This window comes from Sycon ciliatum, chromosome 2, assembly GCF_964019385.1.
Source record: "Sycon ciliatum chromosome 2, ocSycCili1.1, whole genome shotgun sequence".
Taxonomy (NCBI): domain Eukaryota; kingdom Metazoa; phylum Porifera; class Calcarea; order Leucosolenida; family Sycettidae; genus Sycon; species Sycon ciliatum.
In genome coordinates, this window is record NC_088644.1 from 22373102 (window position 1) to 22389129 (window position 16028).

The 16028-nt window shown below is 46.1% G+C and overlaps 2 protein-coding genes across 3 annotated transcripts in view; one reads left to right on the plus strand and one right to left on the minus strand.

Annotated features, from left to right (window-relative positions):
* The first annotated feature begins 256 nt into the window (after window positions 1-256).
* Window positions 257-5808, plus strand: LOC135809241 (ADP-ribosylation factor-like protein 8B-A). The gene is made up of 6 exons (XM_065322537.1): window positions 257-637; window positions 1817-1897; window positions 2931-3098; window positions 3801-3868; window positions 4182-4252; window positions 4909-5808. Exons 1-6 carry the CDS (start codon window positions 515-517, stop codon window positions 4953-4955), a joined length of 558 nt encoding a protein of 185 aa, XP_065178609.1. The 5' UTR covers window positions 257-514; the 3' UTR covers window positions 4956-5808.
* Window positions 5809-8977: 3169 nt separating this feature from the next.
* The window catches only part of LOC135809242 (multifunctional protein CAD-like), a 30925-nt gene continuing 23874 nt past the window's right edge, over window positions 8978-16028 (minus strand). For both annotated transcript variants that reach the window (XM_065322538.1, XM_065322539.1), the window contains 13 exons: window positions 15574-15738; window positions 15236-15367; window positions 14692-14893; window positions 14425-14540; window positions 13942-14157; window positions 13097-13313; window positions 12659-12768; window positions 12055-12129; window positions 11646-11858; window positions 11047-11166; window positions 10380-10535; window positions 9959-10060; window positions 8978-9732 (listed from right to left, as the gene is read on the minus strand). In XM_065322538.1, coding sequence (XP_065178610.1) covers window positions 9535-9732; window positions 9959-10060; window positions 10380-10535; window positions 11047-11166; window positions 11646-11858; window positions 12055-12129; window positions 12659-12768; window positions 13097-13313; window positions 13942-14157; window positions 14425-14540; window positions 14692-14893; window positions 15236-15367; window positions 15574-15738 — 2022 coding nt within the window. In that variant the 3' untranslated portion in view covers window positions 8978-9534. The remainder of the gene's footprint in view (window positions 9733-9958; window positions 10061-10379; window positions 10536-11046; window positions 11167-11645; window positions 11859-12054; window positions 12130-12658; window positions 12769-13096; window positions 13314-13941; window positions 14158-14424; window positions 14541-14691; window positions 14894-15235; window positions 15368-15573; window positions 15739-16028) is intronic.

The following is a 16028-nucleotide window of genomic DNA, read 5'->3' on the forward strand; positions in this document are numbered from 1 at the left end:
ACTAGTACCTAGTCACTTGTAAGTAGCGCTAGCGGTCAAAAGCTTCGCGAGTGAAGTGTTTTTTTTGTGAAAAGTGCACAAGGACGCGAGTACGAGTAGCGCTAGCGCTACATACATGAAGTGCGCTAAAAAGTACATGTACCCACGTAGATCTACGTAGCCAGTGCGCTAGCGCTCGAGCATCTCCCGGGTGTACTTGCGACTTGCGCCTGAGTGCATGCTCAGAGTGCTGTGAGAGTCGCGGGAAGAAAGTCTGACGGCGTGTGTTTTTGTGTCAAGATTTTTTATGCTCAAGTAAGTTCGGTTGCAACGTTGAACGAAGTAAGTTCTTGCTCGAATTTCTTTTTGTTGAACATCAAGTGTAGCCCACGCTGTGCTGTCTTTACGACGGACATACTCTGGTCTTCAGTTTGTTTGGAATTGGCTGGCGGAGAGAAGATTGTGAGAGCCGGTGGCTCACCTATTAGTTCATTTCGTTTGTTCGTGGGCATCGGAACGATAAGTGAGCGCCACAATGGCCTCATTCTTTCAGAGAGTATTAGATTGGATCAAGAGTTTGTTCTGGAAGGAGGAGATGGAATTGACCTTGGTTGGCCTCCAGAACTCTGGAAAAACTACCTTCGTCAATGTCATTGCAGTGAGTACATTATTTTTTTATGTTGTTTGAACTGGGTGTACTGAATAGGATTTCGTATTGATTCAATTTGTTGACTGTCGAATTTTCGTGTATGTCGTATGACTACGTGCACGAGGAAGTAAGAGAGTTGCACGAACCCCTTTTGGCTAGAGCTCCCCGACCAAAGTACCAACACAACACTTGCCTCTGCAATTGCCTTGCACAGTCTCCAAATCACATCGGATTCTGTGTGTTCATCCCACCATGTATAAAACACATTTTAGTTATGACAATGACATCACTTCAGGAAACCGAACAAACAAGCACATGACATGTGCTGCTACTACTAGATACGGACTGCAGCCAGTAGTAGATAGTACAGGTGCTGGAAGTAACTCTAACCATACTGGGTTTATGGAAATCATAATAATTGTGGTGTCAACTGGCCTGCACGTGTACAGCTGTAGCCTGCCAATGGTGTGTCAGAATGTTTGTTATGTGGTGTGTGTGTGTGCGTGCGCGCGCGTCTCTCTCTTTCTCTCTCTCTCTCTCTCTCTCTCTCTCTCTCTCTCTCTCTCTCTCTCTCTCTGCTGTGTGTGTATCCTGTGCATGCTCGGTACATGCTCTGTACAATGGTGGTGGCGGTGGGGGTATATAATTGTATTGCTTTCTGTCTGTGTTATGGTGTTGCTTTATGCTATACTGACTATTTTATGGTACCTTATACCACCCACAACAAACAAAATTTAATGTTTCTTTCAGGGGGGGGGGGGCTGGCTGGTTGAATATGTCCTATCCACACAGCATGTAGCAGGGAAACAACAATAACTCTACGTTCTAGTGATTCAAAGTAGATAAAGAAAGTGTCTTCGTTCAAAGTAGATGCAGGAAAATGTGGTCAAGGGACCACCTGGCTGCAACATCCACCTAGTCTTAGAAGACCACTTTTTTCTAATCCGAATGTGTAAGGGTCATTTGCACTCAAAGACTGGGATAGGTCTCTCCCACGGATGGTTGTTTTAAAAACAGTAAAGCCAGGTTTCACATGTATGTTCGTTCTGAATGGTACTTCGAAGTAGACACCCCCATTTGTCGAGACCTATTGTAGCACATTGTTGGGAAACATTAATCTCTTGAAGAATATGGATGCTACATGTACTGACCAAATAACCTTTCTGTTCGTTTATCTTTTCCACCCAGTCTGGTCAATTCAACGAGGATATGATTCCAACAGTTGGTTTCAACATGAGGAAAGTATCGAAAGGAAACGTTACAATCAAGGTATGGTGCGAGTGCAACGGAGGGAGGGGGGAGAGAGAGAGAGAGATTGTTAGATTTGCAGGCATATCAATAATGAGAGAAGTTTATTTGAATTATTTCTATTGAATCCCTACCGTGTGTTGTTACTCATGTTTAGGTAAAAAGCATCGATTGCTCAAATTATAAGCACTCCTTACGCAGAAGATTCGTATGCAAGCTATTTCTTGGGGAACAAGATAGTGTAACTAGCATCTGAACATAGAGTCATAGTCCCTTCTTTTCCAACCACCGCGCTCTACTTATACTGTACTCAACGCGTGACTTGCACGCGGTTTATGCTCTCGTGTTGCAAACTTTCACATGCACATTATTCATTTCCGAAAAGAATACATGCACTTCGAATTGTTCTCCTATAAGGCGAGGCCAAAAAAAATAGAGATTCCCGGGCCCTCCCGCACCAAAATCGAGCCAAAGCCAAACCCGAGCTTGTACGACTCCCTGATGTACAGATCAGGGCCATCGTTGGCCGAAATATAGAAAAATTGAACGGGTAAACCGTGTACCTGTTGTCTGTAAAAAATGAATAAAAATTACCGGAAAATGCTGCAAAAAAAGTTCAACATGGCATGCACACATGTAGTCATGTACATACATGGGAAAAAAAATAAAAAATCGCCCACCCGCACCAATTTCACATGGGTCCTGCCCGGGAATCTCGATTTTATTTTGGTATCGCCTAAACGAATAATTCTAGAATATTCGGTGAATTCGTTTCACCCCAAGTTTTTGGATCGTGCATGATGTAATTGAAATGGAAACGCGGCACTGCTTTTCCCATGGTGGTCGGATTTCTTTGCCCACGACTGCAATTCGGCACGGAGTAACACACCCGTGCTATAATGTTTTCCTACTGAGCAGGTGTACGTTCTATCAGAGTATGTACTACTACTTGAGTTCCACTATACTGCTATTGTGTTCTGTTTTCCTATCACTGGAATACTGCAATAGACCCTGCTGAGTACATATTTCCTGTTGTGTTTTCCACTTTTTGCAGCTTTGGGACATTGGTGGCCAGCCGCGTTTCCGCAGCATGTGGGAGAGATACTGCCGTGGTGTTAACTGTATAGTATACATGGTCGACTCGGCGGATCAGGAGAAGCTCGATGCATCTCGGAATGAGCTCCACAACCTGTTGGAGAAGCCCCAACTGCAGGGAATTCCGGTAAGCATTCTCCTATAATATAATGTAGATGCACACAATGAGAAGAACGTGGCTGTTGTACAATACAGTGCCGGTTATCCGCAACCCTTGGGGTGCAGAACTTTCTCAAGGGTTCAGATTGGGAGTACATGTATAAGGGAGCGGAGTCAGACCCATCTAAACCATGCACGTTCCACATGAAGATTTCATCATTCTCGTACTAATTTGGCAGTACCACAGCAGTACGACAAGACACTCCTGCTCCTCTGATAAGTAACTATGGGGACAGATTATAATGATACCCTGCTACCCTGCATCCTGGACACCGGTACTCCGGTGCAGAGAGGGTTTTATTATTTCACTGGCTCTTAGAGACTGGGGCACTATTCAAGAGAGGGCTCTAATCATGCGAGTAGGGTATGTGGCATTCTACTATTGTATTAAATTATATTATTTAAGGTGAATTTTGTGGTTATATACCACTGCATTAGAGTTCAAGTATCCCCTGATTTGGTTGCTAGTTCAGAGGAGTTGTGCCAATTGGCAGTAATGAGTCATTCTTCTAGAGAGCCTCTCTGGATGGGCATGCTTTGCACTTAGTGTTTATTGTGTGTGTCTTTTTCTGTAACTGACTAATAATGTTGATGCTTGTATGTGGCTGTGCTTTTGTGCCTGGGGTGGTATCTGCTTTGGTGCTTGCCTGCGTGCTGGTGTTTCTTTCAGATTCTTGTACTTGGCAATAAGAAGGACTTGCCAAATGCTCTGGACGAGAAGGATCTCATTGCACGACTGTGAGTTTTGCATCATTTCAGTGATGCCCATGGTACCCCATACATGCTAACCAACTTGTGTAGCCCCCCCCCCCCCCCCCCTCTCTCTCTCTCTCTCTCTCTCTCTCTCTCTCTCTCTGAATGTCATCAGTCTTGTCACCTTCCAATTGATTTTATTTCGCTTTGCTCAGCTACGTACATACTGCTTCGTCACAGTTGGCTGGAGCTCACGATAGCAACTATTGTTTCTTAGCTTTTCGTGTGAATGCTTGACGTGAACCTGCTGCATGTTTTCCTGATTCATACTCACAATTTCTTTCCGTTTGCTATACAGAAACCTTCAAGCAGTCCAGGATCGCGAAATCTGCTGCTACTCCATCTCCTGCAAAGAGCGACATAACATTGGTATGTGTCTTCCCCAGTGCTTTTTGCCTTTGTCTTGGACACCTCTGTGCTGGGGCCAACGAGATCCCCTGCATATGAGACAGTGGTGCGTCCTAGCTTGCGGTCTAGCGTGTTACCTACACAAACACGTTTGGCCTGTGTACCGTATTTTCCGGAGTATAAGCCGCACTTTACACACTTGTAATTCACACCAAAAAAACGTGTGGCTTATACTGCGATGGTCAAGTGAACGGTGATATACAGGGTACTTACAGGGTACTACAGTGCTGGCAACTGAAATCCGACCCCTGAGCGGTACGCTCACATCGCAAAGACCCAACATGGGATTGTAAAACTACGAAAATAGGGTCCGCTAGAATGTTATCGCACCGCTCAGGGGTCGGATTTCACTTGCCTGCACTGTACTGTAGTAGATGTCTGTATTCCGTATAAATCTGGCTCCGGCTTATACTCCGGAAAATACTATAGTCATGTGGTGGCAGGGGCAACAGACCCTGGAGACTTGACTGTGTATATGCCTGCAAAGTGCCCGGTCGAAGCATGTGTGGTACATTTCAGTTCGTGCTGGCTTAGATCAACAAAATGACAACTGTACTTATTTTTAAGTTATTTTCGTGTCTGACTGTGGAACATGTGCTTCTCTTCTCCATGTGCAGACATTACACTACAGTGGTTGATTCAGCATTCGAAGAAGAGCGGATAAGTATTGGCCATTGCTCTCCGCTGGGCCTTTTTCACGCTTCTGTTCTACCCATTGCTTGTTTCCTAGATATAGTGCTGCTGATTATCCTGCTCCAATGATCAGTTGACTCCGTTGGCTTAGATGTACATGTGAGTGAGAGAGAGAGATAAAGAGCCCTGCTCTACCGTAGCCCTGTCGTCTTGTCCTCCTGTAGTGCTGTGGAGGGCATTAGCTTCGATGTGACCAAGTCTCTTTAGTCATCAGTCTGCCTGGGTGCCTGTCCCCTCGGACCACGAGGCCACTTTGAACCCATCAGTCATAGTGTTGGTGTCGTGTACCATTCGCTGTATCCGTATCCCGAAGATTGACCGAAACGGAACAATGGAATTGCTTTGATTTTTGTATTTCGCCATGCACTCGTCCTACCCTACTGAGTTCCTCTTCCCTAGTTTGCTGCCAATGCTGCCGGGGTACGAATCACTTACTACTCTGGTAGACGTTCGACCTTTGTCTATGCGCATCCTTATTTTTCCCCTCTGCCTGTTTGCATACAATTGAAATATTTTTTTTTAAGACCTATTGCCAAAGTCCTGTATCTGTACGTGTACATGTTCGCTGCACTTATCCAAATTCTAAAATTGCCTGGTGATTGTCACCTGTTCCGGTGTTACAGTGCTGGATGCTGATGATTACTTTTTTCCCTGCTCTTGGTGTTGGTCATGGCTGTGTGTGCGGGTGTGTATGTTTTTGCGTCCATTACGCCTTGTAAATCTATATGCACATTCTGGGCTCTCTTCATTTTTCTGAATATTTCGATGAAGCATGGTAAATTGTCCAGAGGTAAAAAGAGTGTATTGGCTTCTTGATAACATGACTTCAGTCGAAACAGATGCTGGGGGTTGCAACGGAATTTGTACAAACTTGCTAATGCAGTAGGCTAAGGTGGCGTTCGTTTTTGATCCACATGTACATGCAGGTTTGTGTAGAAACTACTTCTTTTGGTAGATTCGTTCCTTTTTTTATCTACTCAAAAGAGTAGATTCTTAGTTTTTTCTACCTTTCTCTTTTTTTTTTCTTTTTTTTTAAAAAAGAGTTGGCACCTATGAATTCAGGGGATGGCCCACGCCTGGTAAAAAGAAAAAGAAAGAAAAAAGAATGTCTGGCACCTATGAATTCAGGGGATGGCCCACGCCTGGTAAAAAGAAAAAGAAATCATATTTACAAAGGAAACTAAAGAAAAAGAATGTTTGGCACCTATGAATTCAGGGGATGGCCCACGCCTGGTAAAAAGAAAAAGAAAAAAAGAAATCATAACAAAGAAAACTAACTAATAGCGAAAACAATACAGCCATATAACAAGAGGTGAGGGTTAACCCAGACGACACTCAGCATTCACTAGAGCTGAGGGGCACTCCAGCTGCTGATCCAAAGGTGCTCGCCTGGATCGATGACCTCTTAAGCTTGCAATCGCCGATCTGATGAGGGCAAACCCTAGGCGGCAACGAAGGTGAGCCATCACCATGGAGAACGGTTCCTTCCGCTTCTCGGCCAGCATTGATGCAATGCGCTTGAGGAAAGCAGAGGCAGCCTTGCCTTGACCACCGGAGGCACAAAACACCAAGGGGACGAACGATGCCTTCTCTACTTCCCTAACACGCTCTTCATAGTGTCGCCGTTTCTCCTTCTCGTGCTTAGTGAACGTGCTGTTGAGGGAGGGAGCGGTGTTCGATCGGACAAAAGGGTTAAATACCCGGACATCAAAGAATGTCCTCTCGAAACGGCCGCCCCACACCCCGCTGGCAGCAACATCTAGGCGGGCGCCATCCTCGCTGATTGCAGTACGATACCTCATCCGTTCCCCGGAAAGGGGCTGGAGAGACGGCTCCACACTTACGTCATGTGCGACGCGTGAAAGCAGTGAGGCGGTGATGTCTCGCAGCTCGTTATGCCGGAGTGACGGATACAATAGGGCACGACAGGGCATGCGCGGTGCTGAATGCCTGACCACAGACGCAGGCGGACGGCAGCATTGCATATTGGAGGGACCCAGCCATAGCGAACATGGATGGCGTCGCGAAAGCCAGCCTTGCTGAGGGAAAAGCCGTGGACTTTCAGTGGCCGGCACGTGAGCCAATTGGAGGCCCCCTTCAGCGAAGCAAGCTCCACACAACGCTGCAATTCCTGTGTGTGTTTTCTACCTTTCTCTACCGGCTCTACCAGGTAAAAGCTGGTAGAAGTACGGGATTTCCAGCAAGATTATATCAAGTTGTACTTCATAGAGAAGAAAACATTTCACGTACATATCGTGAAAACTACAAAATCCGGTAGGACAGCTTTCGTGCACTTCCTCAACCAACAATATCCATAAACTCTTGCCTCTACCTCTATCAAGAGTCTATAGTATAATCCCCCGAGATTATGGACTCTTTCCGCTAGCGGTAGGATGACTCTACTCTACTCTATAGATCTACCAGGCAGCTAAAAACGAACGTAGCTGTAAATTACGACTGCGTTCGTTTTTAGCTACCTGGTAGAGCAGAGTCATTCTACCGATAGCAGTAGACGGTACGTAGAGGCAAGAGTTTATGGACTCTTGGTAGACTTATCAAAGTGCACGAACACTGTCAGTACTTTTTCACGATAGGTGCGTGAAATGTTTTCTCCTCTATCGACTATGAAGTTGTGTACAGTCTGTATCGGCTATAGAGTGACCGGATATGAGAATATATTTTAATATATCGGCTACAGTGATATATATTGGTACGAAATATCAAAAGCAAAACGTATTTTATCCAGTAAAAATATCACTATAACCAATATTATCGGATGTAATGATATATCGGATATTATGATGGCAACAAAGAATCAAAACATGCATAACACACTATTATTATCGGCTATAGTGATCACTTTAAAATCCATGTAGCAATAATATCAAAGGCCCTATTCTTTTTTTTACTTTCTTCGCGTTGCTTATTTTTATAGTGATACATGTACAGTGCAAGTGCGTATCGGTTATAGCGTGGTCGTGTAAAAGAATATACATGTACATGTACCACCTACAGGAATGAACTCATGTTTTCATAATCATAACATGGGTTTCAAGTGCAATTCTATTCTTACAAGCAATTTTATCGCATAGTAGAATATAGCGGTCCTAAGAATGGACTTTGTGTAGCAAAACATGCCAGATTAGTACAAAGTGTATCGCCTGTAGTAATAACATCTGTCCCATGCAGTTCTGATCTGACTCGCGTTGCGTCGTGGTGCTGCAGGTTCAACTGTTGTGGTCATGTAACTCATGTTGGATAGCCACATGGTAAGCCTATGGGACCATGACCAGCCGCATGCACAATACGTTTTTAAAATTAACGTAGGTCTACGATGATCGTCCTGCTCCTGCGCACATGCATAATTATGATGTCACACTTGATGTATCGTGTGTAAGAAATATCGGAAATAAGAATAGAAAGTCGTTTTTCAAACACCCACGCTATAACCGATACCTACTGTACATGTACATAGCAGAATTTTTTTATGGAAATGCGGGCACTGTCAACTATGCAGCATGCTCATTTGTCAAAACGCCATGCTGGAAGTATTTCCTTGCCTGTCATGTGTCGATGCAAAAGAAAGAAAGAAAAAAAAATCGATCGTATCGCATATAGTGATGCATCGGTTATAGTGATAAAATCACAGAAATCAAAAGGGTACGCTATAGCCGATACAGACTGTACATCTCCTTGATCTCGCTGGAAATCCTGTACCTCTACCAACTTCTAGTAAACAGCATTTCTTCTGTAAGGGACTGGCTGGGGTTACCGGTTGGTTTTACAAAACTTAAAAAGTGTTAGTACTTTTCAGCCCTCACCCAACTACTGTTCCTGCAGGTAAAACAAATTCCAATAAAAACTTGATGTCAATTTTCAGCACCCACTTCCAAAAAGTAACTGGGGATTCGGCATGTGCATTCAGTAAAATATTTTCAAACCGAAACTCCTAAAACCCACCCACCCTCAAACGAAAACTTTTTGTTTTGAAAGTACTATTGGTAACCTTGGTGTGTCTTTATTACCAAAGTGGTTCGGGTTATATACAAGTACGTACCATGAAACTACTCATGGAGATACAGTTTGATGACAGAACAGAAACTCATTTAGTTCCCTTTGAAAAAGAAATGTGCTCAGACATTAATTTTTTGAATAGCCAGGATTCAGATTCATACTGGTAGATGATGTTCTGGCAACTGGCAGAAAAGAAACTCAATCTAGGGAGAACAAATATTCAGCTGTGGTTTCTCATGGATCATCTGATCGCGTTGACCAGTCCAATGCACAGTCAAGAGAGCATTCGTACAACAGGGACTTTGTCAGGGGCCTTTTTGCAATCTTCTTCGGCTGGAGTTCATCCACATGCATGCAGAGCTTGGTCAGCACAGTGTCGGTGCGACGTAATCAAGCCATACAAAAGCAGCTCAGCAGCTAAGAAAAATATGCGCACTGGCAATGGCTGGCGGAGGCAGACTGTACAAAAACAGCACGTCCTATGGCTCACCATAGCCATCTTCTTATTCACGAGTTCATCATACACTCCGTGCCAATCACGCTACGCCAAGAACCATAGCGAGGAGTGCCATGCGCACGTACATTCCATACTCGGCCTGGCGGAAGTAGGCGGCGCGTGGGTCGGAGTCGATGGCCGGACTGATCTCATCAACACGAGGCAGCGGGTGCATGACAACCATCTTCTCTTTGGCCTTGGTCAGAACCTCCGGAGTCAGCACATAGCAGCCAGCGACCTAAGCATAAAACAGTGACAAAACAACGCACACATGGTCAGCATGGAAGCTACACAGACTCGAGACAACATCACCAGCAATAGTTGCTGACACCTAGATTCCCTTCCAGCTCAGAGCACCAGCAGGAGGAGCAGCAGGAGGAGCAGCAGCAGAAGCAGCAGCAGAAGCAGCAGCAGAAGCAGCAGCAGCAGCAGCAGGAACAGCAGCACATAGTCAGCAATCTCACCTGATCATACTCCTCGGGCGACGGGAAGCGCTCGCGTTGAATGCGCGTCATGTACAAGACATCGGTGTCGACGAGAGCCTCCTCCAGCGATGAGAACTCAGTCTACAGCAATAGGTACAGACACAGCAATAACATGATCGTAGAGAGATTGTTAGTAAGCATGTACAGATGGGCAAATTCATTGGATATCTCAGCCCAGTAGAACTCGACATCGCATACAGACAGGATGCAGACAGAATTAGACAAGACATGAGGAGAACTGCAGACATCAATAAGAAAAGAAAAGGATACAGCACTTGATAGGAAAGAAGTTGACTACTACATACTGTACCAGTGCAGGCAAAGAAACAGCAAAAATCACTGTGCACCTACCAACATCTAAAAACTACTGGCCAGTACACAAACATGATGTCCAGCTCACCTGTGAAATGCCGGCCTTGGATACGACCTCCCGCACGTCGTCCGGCATGCGCAGAGATTGCGGCGAGACGTAGCGCAGCTGAATGCGATAGAACGACAGCAGCTTAGCCAGAGAGTGCACTGTGCGGCCATGCTTCAAGTCACCCACCATCGTGATCTGTGGGAACAAAGGAGCAGCGTTTCAATCAGCAGGTTAGTGTTCAAGTTCCGATGAAGAAACTGGCCGTGTACGGTGAAGACTACAGCACTTACAGAGCATGTTTGATTGCACACAATCCAGTCCGGTCCAGCATCCATAACAATAAATACACAGTTTGACAGCACCGATAATACATACATACATACATACAGACAGCTCGTGTCTTCCGCCAACCTGCTAGAACCTGTTAGCCGTGTTCAGAATTCACAAATCCAATTCTGCTGGTTCCGAAGCAAGCAGTTTTCTACATCTTCCTCCAGAAAGTACGTACGCACTCTTGACAAACGCTTTATCAGCTAGATGATCTGTACCTGGCTCTAACCCGTTTATTCTGATTATTCCAGATTTCCCAAACCCGCGTCCGGAATGTGTAATCCAAAATGCCAATCGCGAGAGCAAATTCACGGACAGCTCACACTCCAACAACAACACACAGACCAAGTCAGGACAGCGACACTTAACCACTTACAGTGAGGCCATTGACAGTGCCGATCTCTTCTCTGATTGTGAAGACATCAAGAAGCGCCTGAGTGGGATGCTCACCACAGCCATCACCAGCATTGATCAGTGGTCTGGTCAAACGGCATTTCTATGCAAAAAATACATAGAAGAAAAGTTGCTTATTTAGACCCAACGAAACCATACTGCGATTGCAGACAACACAACAGTAATTTCAAGAAATCATATCTCTGACAAGGCTTGTTTCATTTCACGACATAATGGAACTCGCCACAAAAAGAAACAGTCGTTGAACGATCAATGAAAAAAAAGAAAGATATACCCGGTAAACGTATTGAAAGGGATGACGACTACACCATAGCATCGGTGGCCTATAGCGAAGGCGCCTGGTTTGAGTCGTCGTAGTGAGTAGTTTTTTCGTCAGATTTTTCTCCGTTTTATCTCGCTCTATTCTAACAAACACGAACGAAGGCAATTGAATCGATATAGTAAGACCAACAAAATAGATCAGAAGTGGCCTTGCGAAGTAAATTATAAATCAACAACAAAAACAACAAGCACAATTGTACAAGCATTCCAATGAAGGGATATTCACAATTCACAAGTTACCTTCCACGGAGCTGGCTCGGGATGGCGCAGGATAACAACATCAGAGTAGCCAGAAATAACTTGTAACGAGTCGGAAAGCGATTCTCCTTTCTGCACAGAGGATTTGTCAGGCGCCAGTTCAATCACCTCTCCACCGAGTCGCTTCATGGCTGATGCGAACGACAGCTGGGTCCTTGTGCTGACCTCGTAAAACACATTTGCCATCACACGGCCCTAACAGAGGATACAGCAGAAGTAAAACACATTTGCCATCACACGGCCCTAACAGAGGACACAGCAGAAGCGTAATAAAGACGAAACAGTCGCTTCCTTGGGTTCTCCACATTCTTAGCTACTACACCCAACAGATCAGGTGACAGTGGGATTAATGTAGAAGAACAAAACTGCAGAGTGTGTGCGTATCTAGTACCTTGAGCAAGTCAGAGCCACCACCACGCATTACAAGCTGTCGCATCTGGTGAGACACATTGAAGATCTGATGAAGCTGTACACAACACACAGGAGAAATACCGTCCAAGACAAAAATTAAAATACTTTGATACGAGAAGACACAAGCCGGTCTAGAGTGAAGCTGTGTTCCCAACTGGCGCGTGGACGCGGTACGCTTGCGCTTCATGTGTGCCCAAACGAGCGCTCAAGCTTTCACAAAAAAAAACAGCAATCTGAGTCGTATTTAGCGCGTGCGACACCTTTGAGTACTAATTTTTTGACCCCGTCAGTGAAGGTGACTGGCATGTACGCTGGTACGCGCCTGATACGCGCTGAAAATTCCAACATGTTGGAATTTCCATTTCGGCGCGTTTCCGTACGCATGGCGCCCCAAAAGCCAGCAAAAATATGCACAAACGCTTGGTTTCACGCGTACACACGCCAGTTGTGAACACAGCTTAAGGTAAACAACAAACTTCACTACCTCATCTGGAGACACAAAATATCCCAATCTCCCATGCAGCACACCAGGTGGCTTCCTCCGAACCAGCTTATGGAGCATCCGGTTGGCTACCAGAACTTACCTGCTCTCTTCCGAACTGTCCAGCAGCCAACACATTCTGTCCACTGAGTCCATGTTGCCTCACAGAGTCCTTTCCAAACGGAGGTGGCGATAACGAACGCTCATGCTCATCTGAAGGCCGTCACACACAGATTAAGAAGCACAATAGTTGCTCTAGTCAATTGTAACACATAACCAAAAGCACACGCGGGCACGTACACATTCCCACACTTTCTGCTACACGACATACTCCAGCATGATTCTGATGTCCGCCAAAGCAGAGTCCTTTGCGACATCCATGCTGTCCTTTCGTTCTTCGGTTTACAGTATTTCCTACTTCATTTTGTTCTTTCGAGTAGAGTTCGGAGTTGCAAGCGTTCGTTCAGTTCGTGAACAAGAAGTTAAATCGTTCCGTACAGGCAGTACTAGTAATCGAATATCAAATGAACACTGAACATACCGCAGTCGTAAGACTCGGAGAGCATGCGTGTGCGAGACGTGCGCACCTCCATGTGCATCGGCTTCTTGGGACTGATGACGCGAGTTGCCGACACAGTGGCTGGAACACGCACGCGAGCCGCTGGCTGTGCTGGCGGCGACGGAGGGAGTGCAGGTGTGATCAAATGAAGGTTCTCCAGAGAGCGCACATCACGACCAGTGCCGGGCTCAGCTAGGATCTGAAAACACACACACACACACACACACACACACACACACACACACACACCTCAGACCTCAGACCTGCCCATCGCGGAAGCGATGATAGCGAACAGCTATGTTAGACATAGCAACTTGTGCTGGGATTACACCATTCAACAGCTTGCAAGGCTGATGAATTGACCGCCACTATTTTTAGCCTGGTATCCACCACACAGCTGATTGAAGTGACTTTTTCTGGCCAGTGAATCCCTATTTTTCCGCACACACACACACACACACACACACACACACACACGAAACAAAAGGCGTAAAAATGAGACCGGACAACTACCATCCATATTTTCCGGTTAAAAGTCAACCATTCAGGACCTAAAAGCCGAATTGAACAGGGGGTGCCGGTAGTCGACTCCTAACTGGGGTTTAGTCCCCACTGAGCCGGGAAACCAAGGCCCCAAGTATGGGGGCGAGGGAGGGGTGACCGATACTGGTGGAATACGGTCCTAAAAATCTAAAGCTCATGCCGAAATTCCAGCCCATAACTGGAGACGGTGGAATACTATTGGAACTACTGGCACAAGCACTCCAGCTTAGTGTCCTTGCCAGCACTCCACAAATTTCCCATACCCACTGGGTGGGTCAACTTACCGCACCATCGATGTAGGCAACCTTGCCACGCAGGACAACCTTGCGGACAGAGCCGATGACCTCCCTGCCAGCGAACGGTGTCCACTTGCTCTTTGTGAAAGGCATGGCCTCTGGAATAGTCCACTTTTCTTCCATGTCGACCTCAATGTAAGTGTCAGGCTGCTCTGGAAGGCCAAAGATACGCCGTGGGTTGGTACTGAGGCGCTTGATAATGTCCTAAAGGGAACAAACAATAGAAGCCCGGAGATATTTTTGAAAAAAAGTTCTGACAGACAACAACACGCACAGCCAGTACACACATTTAAAGGACAAGCTGTGCAGCGGCACACAAGAAGCACTGTTTGGAGGAATATACCTCAAAACATAATTGTAGAGCATTCCACACTGGACAGTCCAACACAATGGGCAAATTCAACTGTTGACCCATGGCTGCTAATATTCACATCACAGGAGCAACACCATGCCAATGAAAAGTAGACTTACCTCAAAGGTGAGGCGGCCCTCACGCACAGCGGTCAACAGGAGAGGCAGCATGGTCTCCAAGCCAGGGAATCCAGGTGGCGGCGTCTCTGACTGCTTCTCTGACAGAGCATGTGGGGCTGTCGACAACAGAAAAAATACAAAAACAGAACGTATCAAAGACGGAACAGATAGCGAATAACCAGGAGGATGCAGTGGTCACAGTACACGCCATGCGCAATGCAATACAGCTGCGTAACCGTGGCAACAAGTTAGAGGCGTAACCCATACCGTGATCAGTTGCAAAGCAGTCGATAACATCAAGGTTGTCCCAGAGTGAATCCTGGTCCTCTTGTGAGACAAGGCATGGGCATACGTCGCCCCAGCCCTTGCCAAGTCGCTCAGCGTCCTTATCTGTCAGGAAGAGATGGTGTGGGCAGACTTCGCAAGTGACCTTCTGACCGTTTGCTTTGGCTGCCTTGATGATGAGAACCTGAGCAGGGCATACAGCAGTAGACATGACCAATAAGACATGCATAAACTGCCCTGGCAAGACTGCAGGAAAAGTGACCAAAGGGGCCACCGGGGGAGACTCCATGCATGTGAAAGCACATTCAAGCTTGATGAAACAACATACATGTGCTGTAGGGTCAATAGCAGTCGCACACAAAATACTGTAACAACAAGAGCAAAGCAGGACTAACAGACACTAAACTACTGAGTACTAGCAACGTGCGGCCGCGTGTGTACGGGTCACCTACAATGTATGCCACTGTATAAACGCTTGGCACCATGGCAGCTCAAGTGCAGTCTGCTCAAGTTCGAGTGTACTTACTTCCTCCTTGCGCGCAACGTGGGCAATGTGGATGGGACGCTTGGCCAAGCCTGCCAGCAGGATGACAGCACCCATCGACTGCCTCTCAGCATGTGCAACAAGTGGTAAGTGACTCGGCCAGTTCTCCAAGTGCTACAACAGAGAGATACCAATGCCAACACATAAAGCGCATACACAAAAAGCACAAGAAGTCACCAATAGGGCAAGTAACTTTGAGAGCAAGTGCATAAACCATCGGTTGTCTATCGCCAACATACGTGCTACAGATACAGGTATGCTATGATGGAACTTTGATTTGATCATGGATGAACACTACACTGTAAAGAGAAGAAGCATACCCGTAGCCATATGGACATGTCGTCCAGTCGCAGCGAAGTGAATGTCTTGTTGAGATACATCTTCAGGCCACAGGCAGCTGCGCCAATACGATGAAGCTCTGTGAAGTTGTCTGGGCCAGCTCCAGCGTACAAGCCGTAGTCGCAGCAAGCTCCGTCTTGGGCAAGCTATGCCAAACAGACAAACAAGCCAACAGTCAAAACGTCAGTTCAATACAACACACATGGCAGTGGCACAGTTGCAATAGTGGAGAAAAGGGCTGCATACAGGAGCTGTACAGTAACTACAAGGTGACTTACAAAACAAAGTTGAAGCTCCAATAAAAGCTATGAAACTTCAGTACTACAAACAGTAGAATCCCCTCCTACCGGGCGACCTGCAGGCAGGCCATCACCACCACCATCATCCAGTGTTGCCACACCATTTTAGCCAAATATCAGTAGGATTCAAAACTAAA

What these genes read in the sequence shown, in the direction of transcription:
- LOC135809241 (XM_065322537.1), top strand. Translation starts at nt 515, where the DNA reads ATGGCCTCATTCTTTCAGAGAGTATTAGATTGGATCAAGAGTTTGTTC. An exon ending in AAGGATCTCATTGCACGACT is followed by an intron (nt 3,869 to 4,181) that starts GTGAGTTTTGCA and finishes TTTGCTATACAG; the next exon opens with AAACCTTCAAGCAGTCCAGG. An exon ending in CAAAGAGCGACATAACATTG is followed by an intron (nt 4,253 to 4,908) that starts GTATGTGTCTTC and finishes CTCCATGTGCAG; the next exon opens with ACATTACACTACAGTGGTTG.